Below are 23,388 nucleotides of genomic sequence, written 5' to 3' on the forward strand. Positions count from 1 at the left end.
GTAGGGCTGGAGCTGTAACTTTCCTGGACATATAAAATGTACAACACAAACCAGAATACTGCCCTGATATTATCTTGAAGTTCAATGGTTTGGCTTGGAAAAACAAAACATCAGGAATATAATTCTGGGTCCATAAAAGAGTAGATGGTAGATAAAATCTATTATTTGAAATTCTAATAATGTCAGAATACTGAATTTAAGATCTCTTATAGGTGTGTGAGATTGATGGCATTAAAGTTACATTCCACTTGTATTGTGGTAGTGGTACTGACTAATTCAGCTGCTTGTTATTAGAATGGGCAAAAAATAAGTTGCAGCTTGAGATTTTTCTCATAACATCGTAGTCAAGATGCTGTATTGACTGCTTAAGTATAATGATAAATAAATGCACGTGAAACACATGGAACAAAAGCTTAAATTTGAAATAGGTGGTTCTGCTTAACAGAAGTCCTTCAAAATTTTCTTTTTATCTTTAAAATTTTACACTAATTGTCATGGAATATTTTTTTTTTGTGACAAGGTGGAAGGGCATAGTATTTTAGTAGCAGAATCAGGTTGATGGCAAGAGAAGAAAAATAATTTTATAGAGTCTGATATTTTTACCTAGGACTTCTTATGACTGCTATTTGCTTTAATGTATTTTTCAGCATCATGACTCTTACATTATAGTTCACTTACTTTTCTTGTCTGTGAGTTCTGGAGTCTTGGTTCTTGTGTTCTTGCTGAAATTGCCATCATTGCATATGAGAGCATAAATTAAAACTTTTCATTAAACAGTGTAACTTTTTTCAGTGTTCCAAACTTCAATAGATTGATGTTTTTCCACACTTGGGAAGCTCCTAGCATTTTTGAACACTACTGTGATGAAGAAAATAGTAATATGTATGTGTTTAATTATAGGATACTGTTACAGGAGAAGAGAAATTGTTTGCTTATGCAACTAGAAGAAGCTACACGTTTAACCTCATATTTACACTCCCAGTTAAAAAGGTAAGTTATGTAAAACCAGCAGGTTTTGAAGGAACTACAGCAGAGAGGAATATTAATAATGTAATATTAATATTCTTTAATAAAGTTTATCTTTTATACTTCTGTGTATGTATGCCAAGTAAATTAACTTTTCACTACATTTATACACTTTACTCTGTGGAATGTGATGATTTGGATGGAGTTTTATAAATAGTATTAGTGATGGCTATTTGGGTACGTCATAATTTTTTATGTTACCTTACTTTCTGAAAAGGAGATAAAAGTTCTTAAAATCTGTTGTAATATTGTTACACTTTCACTATGGGCAGATACCATTCTTTTAAGTTCTCTGGTTTCTTAATATTCTGATACCTTAAAAGGTAGGGGGTTTTGATGCCTGGTAAGATGACAAAATTTTGCCATTTAAATACAAGAATGTGTTAAGACCCACACCAAAGTTCAGAATGTTTTGCGTATTCACACTCACAGCTGCCTTTTGAGATGCAGCTCTTGGGGATTCCTCAGTTTAACACCACAGCAGCATCAAAAGCTCAGTTCCTGCTGAGTTCCTGTCTCACTTCATCTCTCTCTCTGGCACTAATATTCTTCTCCCCCTTAACTGAGAATGGTAAGAGGAAGTGGAATAGGATTCATCCTAAAGTCTTTTTATTTTGCATTGAAAAAACCTGTGAGAGTGGGACTTACACAGCAGTTTGTTAGGACTTTGCAAATCCCTTTGCACTTCTCCCTGGATTGTTTATGACCAATCAATAACGTAAATTTGAGCTGGATCGTGGTAGTTGATCCTTCCTGGCTTTACCTTGAATTTGCTGAGCTAGAGCCTGCTCTGGCCTCTTTCCTGCCAAATCACAGCTGTTTACATGTTGGATGAAAGAGTAGGTTCATCCTACTCTTGGATGTTGTTGGACTGTTGTCTTCAGGCACTTAGCCCTGGTCTGTCACATGTACTGCTCCAGTCATGGCTGTGCTTGAGACCAGGGCTAGAGACATGAGCTAGACTTTAAAATGCCAGATCATCCTTTCCATGTCACCACACTGAATACATTTAAAATTGCTTGTGTAATCTGGATTAGTGTTTTAATGTCTGCATTGGTAGTTCTGATTATATTTGAAAGCACATTTTTGTATTTTCTCTTTCTTTGCATGCCATAGTCTGTCAGCTAGCACCCTCACCATGTCCTCTGGCAGCAGCAGGGGATCCCTGGCCTCCAGTCGAGGATCCTTGGCCTCCAGCAGAGGCTCCCTCAGCTCAGTCAGCTTCACGGACATCTATGGCCTTCCCCAGTACGACAAGGCAGACAGCGTTACAGACTACGGGCAGCACTTGCGCTTTGACATCATTCCCTTTGAGGCTCTCACCAAGGACGTGCCCTATGCCGATCCCATCGGACACCCCAATTTCAATAAGCAGCGGAGGTCTCTGGATACGCCGCAGTCCCTGGCGTCGCTGTCGTCGCGGTCCTCCTTGTCATCGTTGTCTCCTCCAAGCTCACCTCTGGACACCCCGTTTCTCTCTGCATCTCGAGATTCTCCATTGGCTCAGATGTCAGAGGGGTTTGAGGAGATTGCAGGCATAGGAGCCCTGGAAATGCTCAGGGCTCAGACCACAGCTTTGGGTGATGATGATGCGCAAGGCACAAGCTCATCTCAGACGTCTGCTTACCCTCTGGACAGTGAAGGGCTGCGAGAAATGGGACCACACCTGACTGCTGTTCAAACTGGTGGAGGTGAGTTTTTGGATATTATTATTTTGCCACATTGTCTTAGAAAATGTCACACAGACCTAAGCATGCTGGCACAGTAGAGATTGTTCCTGAGTTAGGCTTATTTTACTACCATCAGGTAAAAATTGCATGGTAGGTGTTACCTGTTAAAAGCCCTGACCAAAACACAGGAAAATCCCCCAAACCCAAACTCAAGTTTTAGGGCAAAGAGGTGCAAGAATAGAGAAATCCTTGTCAATAGATCATAAATCAGAGGTGAATTGACTGGAAGAAAGGGAGTGGACTTTCACTGGAGTGTAGCCTTTCAAGGACTTAGCAAGAATGAGTAAAGTATTAGTAAGAAAAAGTATGGGTTAGTTACTTCTGAGGCCCCCATTTGTGCTGTTGTTGCCTTTATTCTCATAGTGGAAAGGAAAACAAGCTCAGGAGAGATAGATAGGAAATAACAATCAACTATTCCCTACAAAAAAATCTGAACACAAAACATGAGGTGATGCTTTTGACTGTGCTCGAAGGCTGGCTGACTACATGCTGAATTTGTATACACTCCAGCCCAGGTTCCCTTGTCCAAGTTCTGTGAGGAGCAGAAGCCACCATGGCATGGCTGTAATGAGAGCACAGTGCACTCATGCATAGGTGTTTCATCAGCAAAGGAGCATCTTTTGTAGGGGATGTGTGAGGTGTTGTGCATCTTGGCTGGTTGTTTCTGAGCACCCACGTGTGCTCTGGTTGCAGAGGGGTGATGGGTGCAGCTAGCAGAGCACATGCACTATTGGCTTTTCCTTTCCTGCTGGACTGTCAAACTGAGGGACTTGCTTTAGTTTGCCTTGGCAGAAGCTTCTGAAAGCCCTGCAGTTGAGAAACATAAATTAGAGAAATCAAAAAAGGAAACAGAAAACTTTTGAAAAAAGTGAAAGAAAATTAAAAGCCTGAGCACGCAGGCACATGACAAATTTATTTTCCTGTTTTGACTAATCAAATGATTAGTCTTAATATGAAAAAGATAATCATGATAACATTTTTGTGTGTTGACTTGCTCGCTTTTTTAATAATACCATACTAGTAAAACCTTTTAGAGTTTAGTTTAATATTAAATGTTATGAATCCCATCTCATTTCTGTATCCAGAATTCCCTGTTAGCATTGTGTAGAATGTTGCATTAGGAATAATGTGAACTATAACCAGAGAATGGATCATATTATCCTAGCAAAATCTTACTTGGCAAGTGATAACACAAAGGAACATTGATGGTATTTACAGAAAACCTTTCAGGTTTTCATTTTAAAAAAGAGAACATTGCCACAGTGCTAAAAAGCCTGTATTGTTCAAAAGCATTTGAGTCTAGACTTACCTAGTTTCCTTAATGCAGCTAGCACTGCCAGAAGATACTGTAGCAGAATTTACTTTTACTAGCTGTAAACATTTCTAGTGCCCATACTGTAGCTTTCAGACCAAAATAAACAGAATTCCAGAGACCAGCATGAAAACTTGTGCTTAAATTAGTGCTGTGAAGAGGCTTCCTGAGGCTTTCTTTAAACCTCAAATCAGACCACAGCATGTCTTCACCCATTGTGGTAAGTGAAAGTATTTAAGTAGTTCATTTATAGCTTGTATGTGTTTCCTAGAAGTGAAGGCCTAGTGTGAGGGCCTAGGCAGCAATACAGGATGGAGGGCAGCTTCCTGCTTTGATTTTCCTTTTCTCAGTTCTCTGTTGTGTTTCTACACATCTCACATTTGTCTGAAAACCTCTGTGCTTAACCTGCTGTCAGTGCTGCAGTGTCCAGCTCCTAGCCCAGGCGTTACAGCTTTTTTCTATGTACAATGAAGTATTTTTGTTGCTTTTTGAGGAAGAACATATGGTTAAAAGGTAGCCAGGCTGCCTTCTTGTGAGACTTTTTTATTTTTGATATTTGCATTTGGAAATAATTCCTTAAAAATATTTAACCTTGCTGATTTTTGCCTGCTTTGAGTTCCACACTCACTAGCTGGTGATTTGGAATAGTAATGCAGTTGTTTGCAAGTAGCAGTTGGAAGTTTTGAAAGTATTTTGGTTTTGTACTCTTTTCCTGGAAGAATTGGATGGAGCATCCAGCTTGTATGCCAGAGCTGGCAGATGCTGGGGTTTTGGGTTTCTGCGAGGTACCATGCAGCGTACCCTGCTGCTGCCACCCGATGGCCTGGCAGCAGAATGCTGTGCTGCAAAAACAGGTCTTGGTTCCCACAAGCCTTTGCCTGCTCTTTCACTAGGCAAAGCATGAGGTAATTTTGGTAATTTGCAAATAATGGGGGCTGGGAGGGTTAGCGCTGAATAAACTGCATGAACTTTGCACTGATGCAGCACTTGAGCAAGCTCAAGGGGTTCTTCAGGAACTGCAATTTTGATGTTCAGTTGCTGATATGCTGTTTTATTGTTCTGCATTTGTCACAGGGTCACCTTGTGAGATAAGTTTTCATGTGTGAATGGAGGGACTATGCTTGGAAAGTTAAATCCCTCATATTTATAAAGCTGTGAGTGGGAGGAAACATGTTAATTAAATACTGGGCTTGGATATCTTCACTATCTCTTCTATATACCAAATCTTTCAAATGCTAAATTTCTTTTAATGCATAAATAATCTATTGTTTATAAAATACTGTCAGAAATCTAAAGGGTGATTTGTCACTGTATGCTTTTTGTCTTGTTTCTCATGCGGCACAACAGAAAAATTTACTGTAAGTGAACCTGAAATTTCTTATTGTGTGTTTTTCTGTGTGATGTGTTGGTTGTTTTCTTTTGGGGTGGGTTGTTTTGTTTTGTTTTGTTTGTTTTTTTGGAGTTGCATGAGAAGAATCAGGAGATTCTGCTACATTTGGTTTTGTTTGATATTTTGCTGTATCTGTTTAAGCATTATGGCATACTTAATTTTTTTGCTACATCAACTAAACACCACATTCACAGCTGCAGTTAAATTCCTGGGAAAAGCATTCTTTGACCTTCAGCTTTATTATATAATAGTAATGTCTGACAGCCTCATGGTAGGTAAGGTCTGTTTTTGTCTCAGATTAGTTTTTATGAGAGCATTCTACTCTTTTATTAGTGCATTTTGAGCTGACATGCAGTATTTCTACTCACCTAAGCTTGTGAAACATGCTTTAGATTTATTTATGTGATTTCTTAGCAAATGAAAGTTTGGACAGGAAAATTTGCTTTGAAGTTCACTTTTTCAGCTAATGATAATGAGAATGTTCTTTCATTCAGGGCTGTCTTATATTTATCAAGCTTTGGCACCCAGTAGTTCTGGAAAATTATATCTGTTGTTTACTGTTTTTTTATTTAAATAAGAAAATGTAAGGTAATGGTCTGTCTTAGAAACCTAGTTTTTAAACTATTCCTTAGCTTCCAGCATTGCAAAATCTATACTAAACTTTTTTCTTAAACCAAAATTTGGTGTGTCTTTGATCTTGACCAATTTTTCCTGCTGATTTTTTATACACCCCCCCTGCTTCATGTCAAGGGGATGTTCTGGTGTTTGTATATCTCCCAACTTTGGTGTGATTGTCCAGAGGTTATTGAATGCTTCCATGGCCTGCAGACAGTGAGCAAATCACTGTCAAGTTGCAACATGGTTGTAATGTGTCAGCTTTTCATTTTAATATATTGGTGCTTGAGACCAGTTTTTCCTTCCAGCCAAACTGGGAACATGAGTCTCCCAAGGACAGAGTCCGCAGGATCTTTCCTCTGCTACTTTTATACAAAGTGTTCACGTAGGGGGTGAGCCAAGGGCTTATTTGCAAAAAGAAGTTGTTGTAGTATAACTTGTTGAAATTAATACAGAAATTATAGAAGCACTTCTAAAAGAAAAAAAAAACTTTGAAGTTCAACCTCTTTCCAGTGATGTAAAATTTTGGAGAACCTTTAATATGTAGATGTCTCTACAGATTGCTAGTGCTTCATGATTCTTATGATTCTTCATAAATACCAGTGACAGAATATACTTCATAAATACCAGACAGTGAGATAGGCTTACCAAATCAAAAGACCTAAAAACCAAATCAACCAAGCAAACAAAAAACCCCAATCAAAACAACCCACAAAACCACCCCTTTTGTACAAATGATAAAGAGGAGAGCATGGTTCAAATAGAGTTTTTGCTTTGTGTGTGCTCACTTGAACTTGGCTCTCATTTGTGGTGAGGATGTCATGAGTAGCACTGCACAATGTGTACAAGATGGGTGGAATGGGGAGGAGTGGTGGCTCTTTCCCTGGTGCAGATACAAGTACAGGTTGGGCTGTTCCTAGTCAGCAAATATATTTCCTGAATACCTAAAGGTGACTAAATCCTTCATTGAACTTGGAGGAGAGGTCCATAGGGCTACTTATGAATCCAAAGGACAGAGACATGGCTCTGCTGGTATGTAGGAGTTTTAGCTCCAAACAGGATGAGGTGATTTTTGTAACACTTTTGGTAACATGCTGCTGTTAGTGACCTGGTAACAGGAATGTATCTTGAGCTGGCACAGAACCTGCTGGGCACCTTCTCTGCCAGTTCCCCAGTGGGTTAAAGCTGACCTTAGCCAGAGCCTTCTGTTGATAGCAGCAGCATGGTTGTGTTGATCTGGACGAGTTTTATCAAGTTCTCCTGTCCTAATGTCCTGTCCTGGTGGTGCTTGGGTGGGAGGTGCGGTGGTCACCATGCAGGGGGGTGGCTCATGATAATGTGCAACAGAGGCACTTACCAAGTTGTTACTTTGAGTAAGACATGCTTCATCCCTTGTTGGGGCTCTAAGCTGTAAATGTCAGCTGGTGCTTGTCTCCCGTGCATTGTGCTACCATCACTCAGCTGGAGCTGTCAATGCTTCCATGCTGTCTTAAGTTTGCAAGCATGAGCAGAAGCAAATAAAATGCTTTCCTGCTTTGAGGACAGTCATTGAACCTTAAGCAAAAGAGGGTAAAAGTTCTTCTCTGCACAGTGAAGAAACTGCACTTCACAAGTTTGTTTAGTGGTTTTTTCTAGGACTCAAAGGAAAACAACCTCAAGTTAGGAGATACCATTAAAGTGTTGAAGCCTTTTCTATGCAGTTCTTGAACGTTACTGCTTGTGCACGTACTTTAAAGGATTGGTAGCTGCTATGCCTACTTGCCTGTGCAAAACCCAGTGTATAACATAATTTTGTTGGTACACTTAAAACATGAAAGTGATTGCTGAGTTGCTGTTTATTGTGTGGCTGGTGATTCAGGGAAGAGTGGCAAAGAAGGTTGAACATTGCTTCCTCCTTCCCCCAGTCAGTTTTCAAAGTAATTCACCAAGAATTTGAAAAAAAACAGTGGTCTGAGTGAGCTGGAAAACACTGGTTCTTTTTGATAATGCCTCTCAGACTGTAAATAAAAGCTGCTATTATGTGATGGTATAAACAGTATGCTTTGAGACTTTGTATTAGGAAACAAATGAGAACAAAACCTCACATTGTATTATCAGATAACTTTAAAAAAGAATTAGCCTCTGTGTTTGTTTTCAACCTATTGTATATTCAGTAGGTAAATCTGAAAAGCTTAGGATATCATGTGTACATATGTGAATTAATGTAAGTCTTCCTTTGGGAAGGAATTACTCTACCAGAAAAACATTTAGTAACAATACAATTGGTTTATACTTAGTCTTGTCACAGAGCAATTAGCCACAAACTTCCTTCCTTAATTCTCCCACAGAAAATCTCCGGTCAATCCTATTCTAGGCTTTAAACTTAAGTTAGAAGAAAAAAATCAGTGAACTGCATTTGTGCTGTTTTGCTGCTAGTTTTGATACAATACATGTTTCTTGTTTATTTGTGAAGAAGTTGCCTTGAGCTGATGTTGTTGTCCCTTTTTTCTCCATGGCAGCTGTAACTCTGCGCGGAGACAGCGGCAGAAGATCGGAGAGGAGAGCCAGGCGAGTTTCAGCATGTCTCTCAGATCATTCACTGGCTAGTGACAGTGGCGTGTTTGAAGCTTTAAGCAAAAGGTCAGGTGTATAAATGCATAGTAAGCTGGAAATATTCCTGTTCTGCCACACAGCCCAAAAGAATTAGTTGTGAATTTATGTGTAGGCTTTCAAAATTGCTACTTACTAGTAACATAAAACTACTAGATGGCATGTTTTAAAGGAAAGAAGCTTTTTACATGCAGTCCACTGTCATCTTCAAGTGCCAAGTCCCTTTTGCTTTTTTCTCTCTGACATTTTAACATCATATCTTCCTTGAAAGATAGTTTTCTCATTCTGTTAGTCATAAATCAGTTATTTTATTTCAACCATCTGTAAAAAAATAAAATTATACAGGGTGTGACTTACAATTCTGAGTATCATGTAATAAAAGTATAACTTCAAGGAAGAAATATACGAACTGTCAAAAGCCAAAAACCACGTAGATTGACCAAGTGATTGAAGGATATAGAAAGACATGTTACTTAATACAAGCGTTTTAACACAGGGAGAAGTAACTAGGAAGAAGATAAGGTTTGGAGGATGCTAAAGAAAAATGGAAGACAAAATAAATACTAAAATAACCTAAATATTTTGAAAGACTAATTCTAAGACCTCGATTTTTACAATTGTGAATTACTACTACTGTATGGTTTTATATAGATGTCTCAATTCCTTCTACATTACCAGTCCCTCCTGTATTGCTAAATAATTGCTTATATCCACAAATCACAGAATAAATGCTAGTTCATCATTTAGCAGCTCAGGTCTCTGTGTAGTTTACAGTACTTTCTGTTCCTGCAGGAATGAAGATCTGGAAGAGCCTGTTTATGGTGATGCTGCTAGTAATGAAGAACCACAAATACATGTTGGATTTCTGTGAGTAATTACTCCTCTTTCTCCCTGTCAACTCTACAGGAATTGCTCACTACTTTTCTTGCTTATGATTTTTAGCTTTTTAACAAGCTAAATCATGGTGGGAGTTTTTAAGAAGTTTCTGAACTGGCAGTCAATGCTCAGTGGTTGTACAGATTAGTCAGTCATGTGCCACTTTGTGTTAGGGATATGGTTTAATCAAAGTTTATTCAGTGTCCTTTCAGTGCTGACTGTTAGAAGGGCCTTCGTTACTTCTTCTAGTAGCATTTATTTTCATTGTCTGGGCCATTAACGTGGGTATGGGTATGGGGATATGTCTCTGTAAGCAAGACCTTTTTATGCCAGATAAAGGAGTATTACCTTAGGACAATCACAGGGGAAGAGACACAAATACAGTACAGTCCCAGCTGTACAATACATCTTTGAAATCCAGTGCCTATGGCATGCTCTTATTGGTAGTGGAAGTAGCCTGGGAAAGGGCAGACTATTGTCATACAAGACAGGGTATCATATCTTAGCCCTCCAGAATCCTTTCTGCCCCTTGGAAACGTATTCATAACATTGGAAGTTTTTAAAATATCAACCCAGTTTGTTAGTGGCATTTCAAAATTTGTACTGATGTGAAGGAATAGAATTTTAAGATTTGTTTTCAATAGCCCATGAAAATTATGCAGATGGATTTGTCTAATGTAACTGATATGTTGTTACACATGCACACACACAAATGCAAACTGTGTAACTGTTTAAAGAATGTTAAAACCTGTTTGCTGTCAAGAGGCATATGAAGGCCACTTGTTAATTTCAAGCTGAATAATACTTAGTTCACTTAGTTCTATTAACTTTGTTACTGTAGCTAATGCTCTTGGTTGAAACTGATTTGTGCAAGAAATTTGTTTAACAAAATGTGCTTTTATAGTCTTTAAATCTGTTTAGTCTTCATTTGTATTTCTTAAGCAAATTATCAATGATTGGTGACTAACACAGAAAATTTGTTTTCCAGGCATGACAGTGGAAGTGAATGTCTGCTAGTCCATGTATTACAGCTGAAGAACTTTAATAGTCTAGTTGTTAAAGAAAACTGCAAAATGTAAGCTTAAATTTCACCCATTGTTTGTTGTATGCTACAGTTATAAATACCATAGATTTATTTGGCTTCATTCAAAATAAAGCCATTTCTGGAGAAGATGGTATGTCTTAATTTCCATGAGGAAAGGGTTAATGTTCTGGTCACAAAATATCCCTTTTATACAACTTATGTCAGAATACTCAGGTAACAAGTGTAGTCTCTGTGCTCTTTCATGTTTATTATGCAGAGGAAAGTTCAAAAATATCTATGATATTCCAGACTATGCTTAGTTAATTTTTCTCAATACCTGTGGCAACATCTATATTAATCAGTAAGAGGTTTACCTTGCCTTTTATCTTTAAGAGAGAAAACCACACCAGAAAAAATGCTAACAACAGCAAAGGATCTGCAGGCTTTTGTGGCATGTACAGTTCTCCTTGAAAGACCTTCTGATAACACAAGTACTAACTGAGAATCAGTACAAAAGATTGAATTTGTTAACCTCAGACAGCTTGTGCTACTTTTTCAAATTTTGTATCACACATAAAAAGAAGCTTAGTTTATTCTAATAAATGTTTCTTACTTAATTAATGTTGTCATAAAACACTGTTTTATCTAGAGATATGCATCTTAACATATTTTAAAGAAATTCAACATGTAAAAATTGTTGATCTTTATCTCTGGGAGAGGTTGTTTGAAAGCAGGAAAATGGAGATATGATAACATTATTGTATTGTTTAATAAGTCCTTTGGTGGGAGGTGTTAAATTGAAATACATCTCCCTGAATTAATTGTTCTTCATCGGGAACTTCACCATGCTAAATCTGCAAAACTGCAGTTGAAATTTTTCATGTCAGTTAGTATATTAGTGTTGGGTTTCTGCTCTGTTTCAGTGTGAGTGCAAGGGCACATGATAGGGAAAAATGTGAATATTGTGTATTACTCAGCCATGATGCCTTGTCATCAGAAGGAGAAGTAAGCATCATCTAAAGAAGGTAGTAAAGTAGTCACCAAAAAAAAAGTTAGTCCAAAGTACATGTTGGACATTATTATCAAGGCAAGCAAGCATCTAAATGACTCAAAATGCAGTTCTGTTCTTCATCCTTCTCAACCCTTTGCTGTAATCAAGAAATTGCATTGCTGCAGGGTTAATTGATTAGTCTGGTCAAAAAGTAAGTTTCTATTACCAAAAAGCAGAAGAAGCTTTTATCAAGTTTAATAAACTCCTCTGTGCTACTGTACATTGATTGAATCAGGTGCTGTGGCAGCTGGGGAGAAGTTTACCTGCAGCAGCCAGGGAGCAGAGGAGCTGGATCTCTGCATTTTTATAGGACAAGAATTTGTTTAACTGATGCTTCACAGTCCAGTGTGCTGCAGTTCCACCATAAGGAGCTCTTCCAATTGTCCTCTAACCATTTATTTGCCTGCCAGTGTCAGCCCCTCTTTGGTGGTGGCTTAAGAGTTCCTGCAGCCATGTAGACAACTTGAGTGAACCTCTGAGCTGGAGCAGGTTTTTTTAATCCTGATGGCTTTGTTGGTTTTTAGCTAGGTTAATTTTTTAACCCAGATAAATTTTCTAATCTGGGTCACAACACAGTTGCATGAAACTGTTTGCTGGCCTGAAGAAAGGAATAGAATATTGCAGGGTCTTGGAAAGCAGTCAGGTCAGGGAGAACATGGAAACAATTCTCTAAGTAGCTCTGCTGCTTGTGCTGTCAGATGAAAATGATTGTTGATTTTTTGTCTTGGAGTCTTAAATTATGTGGTACCACATATTTGAATTTGTCTTTTGAGGCTGTAGATAGATGCAGTGACTGCAGATTTCTTTTGCCATCTGGGTTTCTTAATTTCTTAAGGAGAGGAATAGATTGCTTAGTGGGTGGAAGAATGAAATGGATAGGTGACACTTATAGGACAATTCTATTGCCTAAACATAGGCATGTGTTTCCATTTGAAATAGCATAGCACAGCACCTGGCCTCCAGCTGCTGCTGCTTAGAGGGAGGCTCTCTGTGTAGCTCTCCCATAGATCCTCTTATAATTGCTAGCTCATTTTAGATGCCTTGGATACCTCAGGGCAGCTCAAGTGCCACTTGGTGCCTCTGCTTAAGCACCAAGTTAAAAAAAAAAAAAAAGTTTTTGTTAAAAAATACAGCATTTTGAGATCAGCTTTGCAGATCTTCTATGTTAGAATGCAAAGTAAATTCTGGTGATGAGATCTCAAGGCAGATTCTTAATGTAGAAGTTCCACTGATGTTTTTGCTTGGCTTGATTTTGAGAAATGCAAAATGGCTTTCTTTGTCTGAATTGTGCTATTTGTCTATTTTGCTGTTCCCAGTCATGTGAGAGTTTATTTGCCACCGCTTGAGTCAGGCACACCAACCACTTACTGCTCGAGAGCTTTGGAATTCCAAACTCCGTTAATATTTAATGAAGTGTTCCAAATCCCCATGCACTCAAGTGCTTTGAAATTAAAATCACTGCAGCTGTATATCTGTTCAGTTGATCATCAGCAACAAGAAGAACTATTGGTAAGTGGTTCTGTTTCTTAAAAGCCATGTGATATGAGAAACTAAAGTTACCTGAGGAATTATTTTTTAAGATTAAAAAGAGAACCTAACTTTTCCATAAGAAGTTCTGGAAGAGTTACATGTTAATGTGTCCATTTGTTCACAGATGTAAGTATAGATCTGTAAATAAAGAGGTGGGATTTTAAAAAAGACTTCATCTGACAGCTATTAGACTACAGTTTCCTCAAGACTTAGGTTTCTGCATGATACTATAGTGTCTGTGTGGGGAATCTGTATTATTCAGACAGGCTCCCTCTAAAAAAAACCCAAAAAACTAATACAGACACCTTGTTTTTATATAACATAGGGTGAAGAGGACTGCTCTTACATCAGTCTTAACTTTGTTGCAGGATAACAGTGGCCCTGGAACAGTTTTATTACTTTTACTTTAAACTGATTGAGGTATCATGTGCTAACTTCTGGTGTGTTAAATTTTAGTTTCATTTAGCTATTGTCAAATACAAATATGCATAACTAAATCTGCCTTGGGGCTGATGTCACAGCTATTTTGAAGAGAGTGGGCTGTCTTTGCAGTGGGGGGTTTGAATGGGTTAGTGAAAAAAAACTTTTAAGCCTATCAAATAAGTTAAGAGGTTGGGCTGTGGATAAGAGTTGTTTATTTGAGCAAATCTGGTCAAGAATGTGTGTTTGTTAATCCACCTTTAAATCTAAGTAGCATCTCATATAAACAGGGGTCTTAATGTTAATAGAAATGGACCCAAGGTCTTGTCTGCAGTAGGAAGTTTTGTCTACAATGTAATTAAAGAGAAAGCATCTCAAGAATAGGCTGGATATTTTGGTGTAAAATGCTTTATACTGGTATATCCTGTTCCTCTGGGAAGCTGAATAATTATTGAAGTGTAAGGTATCTTTCTATTGAAACAAATGCATCTAAGTTTAGGGTACTTTTATTCTAACTGCTGTTATTGAGTTGCCATAAAAAAAAATAGGTCTTCATCTTATCTTGGTAGGAATTTTTTCTCTTTCATGGTCTTCAGTTGGTTATGTCAGAAGTATCTTTATGAACAGTAATTGGTAATACAGTTTAAGGTAATTTAACAATACTACTCAAAAATAGAGAAACAGTGCCAGTTTCTTCAGATAGGTGCATTGAAGTATTTAAACAATATGATCATTGTTTTCTTCAGCTGTAATTTGAGAATGAGCATTTTCTCACATTGAGACATCATTTGTTACCTCTCTTTGGAACTACTGTGATGGCACCTGTCAGCAAGGCCTCTGTCTTTCAAGATGCCTTCCACTGCGATTACAGTTTTTCCCAACTATTTAATAATGTATTTATTTCTCAAATTCTTAATGGCTGCTTTCTTTTCAGTTAGGTTATGCCACTGTAATATTTTCCTAAGTACAGAAGCCAGAGTGGAGTTTATCCTAATTTATATAAATACTTGTACCTAACACAGAAAAAAGTAATAAAATATTCTGTTATAAAGATGTTATAAAGATGTTAAAAATATTCTGTTATGTATTCTGAAATATTTCTGTTACAAAGAAATAAATATCTACACTTGTGGGGATGGTCTTTCCATTTCCTCAACCAATTGCTCTTATGCCTTCTATGGCTGAAAGATCTTTTTCTGTCTTAAGTTGGTTTATTTCTTCCCTGGTGGCCTTGTCAATGTTGAGATAAGGGAATTGTTATTTTCCATTATTAGCATAGATAGTTCATGTTCAAAGATAAAAGAAGGAGGAATGTCTTTCTTGTAATCACTCAGTATTGCTGCTTCACTCCCAGTTTCTCATCTTTTACAGCCCTGACCAGTTATTCCCTGTGTCTTAATTGATTTGATTTCTTGAGTGTAACTTTTTTTGCATTTTTTGTTTTAATTTTGGAACATCTGTCCCATTTTTTAGTATGATTTTAAAATCCTGATTGCTTTCTCATAAAGAAACATGTCTGTCAGAATCACAGAAATATTCATAAATACTTTTACTGTTCTGCCATCCAAGTAGTTAACAAATTCATCAGAACAGGCATGTGATACATCTCTAGTAGACCCATCTTGGTTTCTTCATCCTTTTGAGTAAGCTCCAGATCTTGAGATGGACATGAAATATTAATTAGTCCTTTCAGTACTGATAATTCATAATTGAGTTTGATGGTGATTTTCTACTCACCAGCAATCAGTCAGGAATTACTGACTCCCTTTGTAAAGGCAGCTTCTTTGGCAGGCTTGCATAGCTGCCTAATAAAAGCAGTGTATAGGCAGTGTCAGGTGTCTTAAGAGTTAGCCTATGCTTCTTCCATATTGCTGGCAGGCAAACAGTTTTACTCTCTACCTCCTAAACTAATCTCAGTGTGTCTTAAACATTTTCCAACTGTGATGCAAATATGTGAGTATTTGATGCACATTTATATCTTCCACTGCATCAGAGTGAGTAGATAATTAGAAGACATCTATGTTATACAGAAAAACAAAAAGGCATCTCTGTAGCCTGTGATATATTGACATTAAATGACTTTCTCAAAAACATGCTGTATTCCCATGTCACATTATTTTGTTAGGCTATTGTCCTCTATGCATCTGTTTAAACAGAGCCCCAGGGAACATTTGTCTTGGAAAAACAATGCAATGATTTATTTTTTTTATTATTGTTTTCTACTTAACTGTTTCTTTACCTGCTTAAAGTTGAATGCACATTCTGTCTACATTTCCTAGTGCCTTTGTTGTTAGAATCATTGTATACAATTACTTGATTTGTGAGAGATGAAAGCCATTTTTACAGGACTTTTCCAGTGATACAAAAGAAGACATTTTTAGCATGTGGCTCATAAGCATGGAAACAGCTTATGCTATTGCTGCAGAGATAGCCAGGGAAACAAAAAACAGTACTTAAAGGTTGACTAATACAATTGGTAGGTCCAGCTAGTGAACTGATGAAAAAACCAAATAAATAAAAGAGGCAGCATGGATTTGTTCACAGCTGTTTTTCAATTAGGCAGATGCCACTGCGAAATTTCTTACATGAGCTCTCTCTGATGGAGTAGGGCTACTTCAAAGTTTGAAAGAGTTTTAGTGAGAAGCCTCCATTAAAACTATTTTTACCTGAATCTGGGAGATGCAAGGATGGCCTGGAAAGCGGAAAAATGGCTTTGTGGCCCATTTGACTATCTTATGACATAAATAGGCAGGGGAAAAAAATTGGTTTACACAACGTTTTTATTTCCATTTGAAAGATGCCTCTGAGGGCCAGAAATGGAAGAGTATCAGAATACAGTTATCTCAAAAGCCCCTGAAATTAAAGTAATATTATTAAGGTGATATTAATTTAAGCAAATATAAAAATCAGATACGTAGTTGGGAAGAAATATTAATAGCTATCAGATGTCAGTTATGGCTACATCAGTCATACAAATTTTATTTTTCAACTTAAAAAAAAGTTACTATCTACTCCAATTCTTCTTGGTAGTAAAGAAGAGGCAGGAAATTCAGAATCTTAAACATCATAACACAAGAGAACACAACTGTCTCTTTTTAAGAGACAGTAGTATTTGGTGAAGTGGGTGTTTTACACTGTAAGTAAAATACTCTTTAAGTGAGAAGGTGTCTGTCCTGCAGAGTATATGTATCTTATTGTGTTCAATGCCTTTTGTTTTTTTACAGGGCATTGCTCAGATAAACCTGACTGATGCAGAGAGTTCTGGTGAGATGCAGCTTCACTGGTACCCTGTTCAGATCTTCACTGGTTCAGAGCCCCAGAGAGCAAAGACCAAAAACCAATGTGAAGACAGTATTCCTCAGTCTTCTGGAAATGTAACTACAGTTAAAACAGTATGGCTCTAAAAAAGTGATTTGTTTACTTTGTTGGACAAGCAGGGTAATTGTGATCTTACCTTGGGTGCAGGCTTTTGAGTTATCACAGGAAGTAGTAACTCTTGGGGCAAGAGATAGATTTTAGAAGACTAATTGAGAGAGCCAGATCATGTCTGGACAGGTGCTTGAAATAGTACCCTGTATGCGTGTTTCCAGTCCAGCTAAAACACATTAAAAATTTCTGCTACTGCACTGGAAGAGGTTTTCAAGAAAGGTTGTGCAATTTTCACCCTTGAAGATGTTTTCAGCCCTTGACTGGGCTCTGGACAGCCTGACTATGATGCCTTGCTTGCTTGGGGCAGCACATCAGACTAGGTGACGTCCAGAGGTCTCTTTTGACCTAACTTGTGGATGATGCTCCACAGTCAAGTAAAGTCTGCCCAGTCTCTGTGACAAGTTGAACACCACATACTTTTGATCGTTAAGATTCAAGACAGATTTTTTTTGTTGTGGTTTTTGTTTTTGTTTTGTTTTTTTTAAGGAACGTATGATGGCTTTGTTTTTATTTTTTCTTTGAATAATACACATTAAATACATTGGTTTGTTCAAACAGATTTAGTTAAAGTCTAATTTATGTTTCAGGATGCAGTGACAGCCCTGTTAGCTAGGACCACTGCCCAGCTGGAAGCAGTTGAGAGAGAGCTGGCAGAAGAGAGAGTGAAATTGGAGTACACAGAGGAGGAAATCTTGGAGATGGAAAGAAAAGAAGATCAGGCAGAAGCCATATCAGAAAGGTAAAAATGGTTTAAATACCTCATCAAACAGATAATTACTAATACTTCCACAAAGATATTTACACTATGGGTATAATCTGAAATAAAGCAGGAAAAACAGTAGGCTTTTACTCTGAGATTTGCTTCCTCTTAGTGCTACAAGTATAAAATTCTGTTATGTCATGATCTGCAAACAGGAGGAAACCTTATTTAAATAGCTGGTTGAATTTAGGGAATTTGGGGAGTGGGAAAACATTATATCAAACATAAACTTTGCTAGGGAGGCAACTGTAATGAGTTTGTAAGAGCCCTGTATTAAGAAAAATAAATAAAATTTAGTGTTGACACACGACATTGTTAGAGTTAAGGTTGCAGTTTCATTCCTAGTGATACTCCTGGTTTGTTACATGACTTTTCTTGTTCTTTTTTTTTTTTTATTGCTTTCTTAGTATTGTTATAAATATAACAGAACACATGCCTTAAGAAAGTTAGGGAAGGTGAATTTTTTTCCGTGAAATATATTTGCTTATTTGAATTTGCAGAAATGCAAGTGTGCTATGTTCCTGTTGAAAATACTGTATTTTTATTAGAGAAATAATACTCTAAAATTATAAACTAGCTTAGATAATGTGATACATAAATGTAATGCATAATTGCATGATATTTTTAAACACCTGCAAAATTATTGTGATGTTCTGACTTTAGGAGCTGGCAAGCAGAATCTGTTGACAGTGGATGCAGTAATTGTACCCAGACTAGTCCTCCTTATCCAGAGCCATTCTGTGGGGATCCATTAGCTGGACACATGTTTGCAGCTCCAGCAGGCCAGTACAGTTCTGGAAAAATGCAGCCTCCACCACTGAAGGTAATGAGGGAAGACACTGCAGCAAAAAAACTGCCACTCTGCCTGGCACAGTGAGCTACTGCTGTGCCTGGAGTTGGAGTGTGAGTTGGGCAGAAGAAAAAAGTCAGCAATGACATTGGCAGCCCCTTATGAGTGGTGACTTTGTGACAGCTGTATGGCTATTGAATTGGTAGAAGTTCAGTCTTTAGTGCTGGGTTTGTATTTTTTTTTTTTTTCTGATTACTTCTCAACAGAATTTGGTTTTTATATCAAAAGGCAAACTATTTTTACTGTGGTCTTTATGTAATCTATAAATAGGCACTTGTATCAATTTCTGCATTTACCTGAAATTTTAACAGAAAAGATGATGATCAAATTCCAGTGCTCTTATTTCTGTAAGAATTTTTAAAGGAATTGTAAAGAAAGAAATTTTAGGACTTGCATTATTATTTAATTTTTACAATAACATGGAATAATTGTGCTGAAACTGATGTATTTAAAATCTTTTCTAGTCAAGATATGAGACACTGGAAATAATCCTTCACAAGCTAAAATCAGCAGGCTTCCATTGAAGTAGAGGAACATAAGCTGTTTGTGTTGCCTTTAGGGAAGATCACACCTCTTACGGAGGAGTGAGTTTTCTGAAAGTTTGAAAGCTTTGCTAGAGTAGCACATGTTTTCTGTCTTTCTGAATATTTTAGTGTTCTTGTATAATTCTGTGTAAGTCTTTCAGTTCCTTTTTCTTCCTTGTCTTCATTTAAGTTCCTCTAGTTTTAAGGTGGTTGCTTCAGAGTCACTGTGCTTACTGAAAGGTGACTCAATTTTCTTCTGTTGAGGCTGGAGATCAGGTGGTAGTTTGGGTAATGCCCAATTGCCAATCCTGAATGCAGTCCTTGTGCTCTGCCGCTGTGATATAACTGCATCTCTTAATTGTTACTGCTCCAGCTTCTGAAAGGTAATCTCACAATTTCAATGACCCAGTTTTAAAACTTTTAGAAAAGTGAGGTGATACATCCTTTAAGTGCTCATTAAAATTTGAATCTAGCTAGCAGGGAAAGGTGATTGCTTTTGATATTGTTGAAATGTCTGATTGTCTTTGCTAGGAGAGAGAAAATAAGGAGGAAATAAAAAAATGCCCTTTATTGAAATTTTAGGTGGATAAGGAAACTAACACTGAGGATCTGTTTCCTGAAGAAGTTGCTATTCTTCCAAAAGAGAGAACCAGCCGCAGGCCACGGGGTTCTGCTTTTGTTCGCAGTAGCACAATTGTTCGTTCCCAGACCTTTTCACCTGGAGCACGAAGTCAATATGTTTGCAGAGTGAGTAAAGCTTGAGAAGGAGGAGGGGGAAGGGGTCTCCACACACAAGTATATTGTACGTTTTTGATAATTTCACTATAAGATTTCATTGCATTTATAAGAGACATATATTACTTTTTAATACTAATGAATAATCTTTAATTGAACTTTAACAATGCAGTGGGGAAGAGCTTCCCTGACTCTTAAAAAGAGTTTTTAGCTGCATGGATTTAATTTGAAATTTAAGAATATATGATAAATTAGGTATTAAGCTCTTTTCCCTGGCAACCTTAGATGTTAGGTGTGGGTGGTTGATTTTACAATGCTATCTAATGAGGTGTATAGGCAGTTAGTTTAGAAGCCATGTTTAATTTTCACATACTTGAAAAAGGGCACTGAATGCTTAATCTTAGGGTCATTGCATAAATATTCATGACTCTGATTGCTGTCATGAATATCAGTCATAAGGTGCCTGCTACTGTGGGACATAGGATTTCTGGGTGCACTGGTGCAAGTAATTGAGGACCTGCACAGCAGTTTTCAAGGTCACATTTATTGTTTGCTGCATTCAGTGGCAGAAGACATAAGCAATTGGCTCATGGTATTGCACATCAATATATGGGTATTGGCTTTGCAATATCATCATAGCTTTGATTGTAGTCTTTCATAAGCTTCTGAGAGCTTGAGTTTGAAAATTCAGGAAGTGATTTTTAAATTCTGTGCTCACTTAACCTGCACTTACTTAAAATCCGATGCAGGGAGAAAGTGGGAAACTGTATTGTTTGTACCCATGACAATACATGTTTTAGAATGAAATATTATTGCTTTTGAGTCCTCCCTCACTCCTTTTTTTAGGTTAGATTGTCTTGGATATTTAGTAGAATAGAAACTTACCTGTAAAACATTGATGGTTTGTAAGTTTTCTTAAATTATTGTAACTACCCTATGAGCATTATTACATATAAATGTTTATAAATAACTGTAAACAATCAGTTGCTTAAAACAAGATAGTTTCAATATATTTTAAAAAAGAAATCTCAAAGGCAAAAAAACCCCCAAAAAACAACCTAAATTTCCTAATGAAGATGATCTTGCAAGCAACCTTTATTTTCAATGTCTTTTCTAATCAGCTGTATCGCAGTGACAGCGACAGTTCAACCCTGCCAAGGAAGTCCCCTTTTGTCCGGAACACCTTGGAGAGGCGCACTCTGCGCTATAAGCAGGTATGCCCAGGAAAACGACCTTTAACTTTCATGGAGTTGCTACAACAATGGTACTTCTGTACTTGAGAGATTTAGATGTCTACAGGTACATTCCTGTCCTTTTAGGAAATGTGCAAAACTTCTGCCATGTAATTGGGGCAAGGTGCATGTTTTGGGTTTGTTTTGGACTTTCTAAGCTAAAAGATAGACGTAAAAAAGTTAAATGAAGTTGTGATCAGTTTTGAAGAAGGGAAAAAAGCATGGCAGATGAAAATTAGTTTAATGGGGACTGAATTTGTATTGATTTAGATGTAAAGTTTCTTTCAAAATCTTTCAAATCTAGTTTATGATGCAGGGTGCAAGTTCAGAGATGTGCATGTGAATGTGACATTAAGACATGGATCTCCCCTCCCATACAGCCTAACAAATAATAGTATTTGAGACCCAAGTATTCAGGAATGAATAGATTAAGCTCTCCTTTTGCCCCTGTGCCACCCCTCCTGCTGTCAAACAAGTAGGCAGAGAAGGGGAGATGAGGCATTAATGTTTTAATGGGGCATTAATAAAATTGTCTGGTCAGCAGAAGTTAACGCCTTGCTGGTGTAGGCAGGTAGACAGCCATGCCTCCCATTTTGATTCAGAATGTATCTTAAAACCGATATTGAATGAAGCTCTTTAAGAGAAGTCTTGCTCAGAACAGTATTTCTCTGATGTCATTCATTTTTTCCTATTGCATCTTTTTTATTATCATCATAACATGGAATTTTAGGCCATAAACTTCATTAGGTAAATATTTGCAAGTCGAAAGGAAATTGTAAAAGGAAGTAATAGAAATTATTAATTAAAAAATTTAGCTGTAGGGGTGTTCTGTGCTACATTATCTAGCCTTTTCTGGGGTATGTAAATAATCTCCAAAACTTCCTTTGGAAAAGATTTAGTTTGTGGAGTAAGTACAGCAAATGTATGGTCTATAGAGCTAAAGACAGACCAGTAAACTATGTTGAGAGTAATATATTGTGCATTTTATTTGAATCCTAATAACTCAACAGTCCTGCAGATCATCTTTGGCTGAACTTATGGCAAGGACATCCTTAGACCTGGAGCTGGATCTCCAGGCATCCAGAACTCGACAGAGGCAGCTGAATGAGGAGATATGTGTTCTAAGAGAGTTGAGACAGCGCCTGGAAGATGCCCAGCTCCGAGGGCAGACAGATTTACCCCACTGGGTCCTTCGGGATGAGAGATTCCGAAACTTGTTGAAGGAAGCAGAAAGGCAGGTATGGTAATATGACACAAGCACTCAGTTTGCTCAGACACTTCGTGTTTCAAAATGTCTTCATTTTGATGAAGATGTCTAAAGAGCTGTTTGTACAGAATCTCAAACAGTGAATGTTTCTTTTATAGTCTGGAAGTTAGCACAATAAAAATTATTACATTGATTTAATAATCAAACTGTGTATTTATTTGAGGACAGTTTTTGGAGAATGGCATTGTTTGCCAATGGCATGTTTTGTTTTGGATTTTTGTTTATTTGTTGTTAATTTGTTTTGTTTAGGTATTTGCTTTTGGAATGTTAATAGTTTTCTTTCTTCTGGTATTTAAAAGAAATTTTGTCAATGTGATATTAATTCTTTACAAGTATTTGGAATGTTCCCTAAGTATATAATTTTTTTTCCTGTTCTTGGAGAAAGAAGTTGTAGAAAAAGATAGAAAAACTGCTTAACAGACAAAATTGACATTGGATTATCAGAGATAAAATCTGAGCCCAAATTTATAGTACGATCTTGTTTGACAGATCTATGTGCAGTAAATTTTGTTAGTTTATTGTCTACATGTCTTTCTGAAGAGCATTAATAAATGCAACAATTCAGTCTTTTGCATTTATAGTTCTTAGATGATCAGCTATTTCAGACAGTGTACTAGTGTGGTTTCACTGTGGTGGGTGGGGAAAAAACCATTCTTTTACTGTGAATATTCTTGTGTTTTATTTATTCACATGCCCATTTTAAGCATTAAAATGTTGTTGTTTTCAGACCAGACAGACCAAATTTGAACATCACCAAGAGCAAGCAGCTGAAAAGATGCTAAAGAAAGCATCAAAAGAAATATACCAGTTGCGTGGGCAAAATCAGAAAGAACCTATTCAGGTGCAGACTTTTAGGTAAGTGGTAATGCATACTGAAATAGCATGGCAACAGTTCATTAGTCTGGTTAAAGCTTTCTGAAATACTTAGCTTAAATTTTGTGTCTCTTTTGATTTTAATCAGAAGTAATTTTAAACTGTTATCTGGATTTGGACATAGGTTCTATCTGAATGCTTTGTTCTGCAAAGAG

The 23,388-nt window shown here is 37.2% G+C and overlaps 1 protein-coding gene across 3 annotated transcripts in view; it reads left to right on the forward strand.

The window, feature by feature from the left end:
• Positions 1-23,388, forward strand: part of WWC3 (WWC family member 3) — a 98,886-nt gene that overhangs the window by 72,380 nt on the left and 3,118 nt on the right. The window contains exons 10-22 of one of the 3 annotated variants that reach the window (XM_009089644.4): positions 901-990; positions 2,143-2,717; positions 8,572-8,692; positions 9,455-9,529; positions 10,527-10,613; positions 12,930-13,122; positions 16,788-16,955; positions 17,580-17,731; positions 18,416-18,575; positions 19,709-19,873; positions 20,983-21,075; positions 22,104-22,331; positions 23,088-23,215. In XM_009089644.4, the coding sequence (XP_009087892.2) occupies positions 901-990; positions 2,143-2,717; positions 8,572-8,692; positions 9,455-9,529; positions 10,527-10,613; positions 12,930-13,122; positions 16,788-16,955; positions 17,580-17,731; positions 18,416-18,575; positions 19,709-19,873; positions 20,983-21,075; positions 22,104-22,331; positions 23,088-23,215 (2,235 nt within the window). The remainder of the gene's footprint in view (positions 1-900; positions 991-2,142; positions 2,718-8,571; positions 8,693-9,454; positions 9,530-10,526; positions 10,614-12,929; positions 13,123-16,787; positions 16,956-17,579; positions 17,732-18,415; positions 18,576-19,708; positions 19,874-20,982; positions 21,076-22,103; positions 22,332-23,087; positions 23,216-23,388) is intronic. The other 2 variants (XM_030234452.2, XM_030234453.2) reach the window with 2 other exon arrangements.

The sequence above is a fragment of the Serinus canaria genome, chromosome 1, assembly GCF_022539315.1.
Source record: "Serinus canaria isolate serCan28SL12 chromosome 1, serCan2020, whole genome shotgun sequence".
Taxonomy (NCBI): domain Eukaryota; kingdom Metazoa; phylum Chordata; class Aves; order Passeriformes; family Fringillidae; genus Serinus; species Serinus canaria.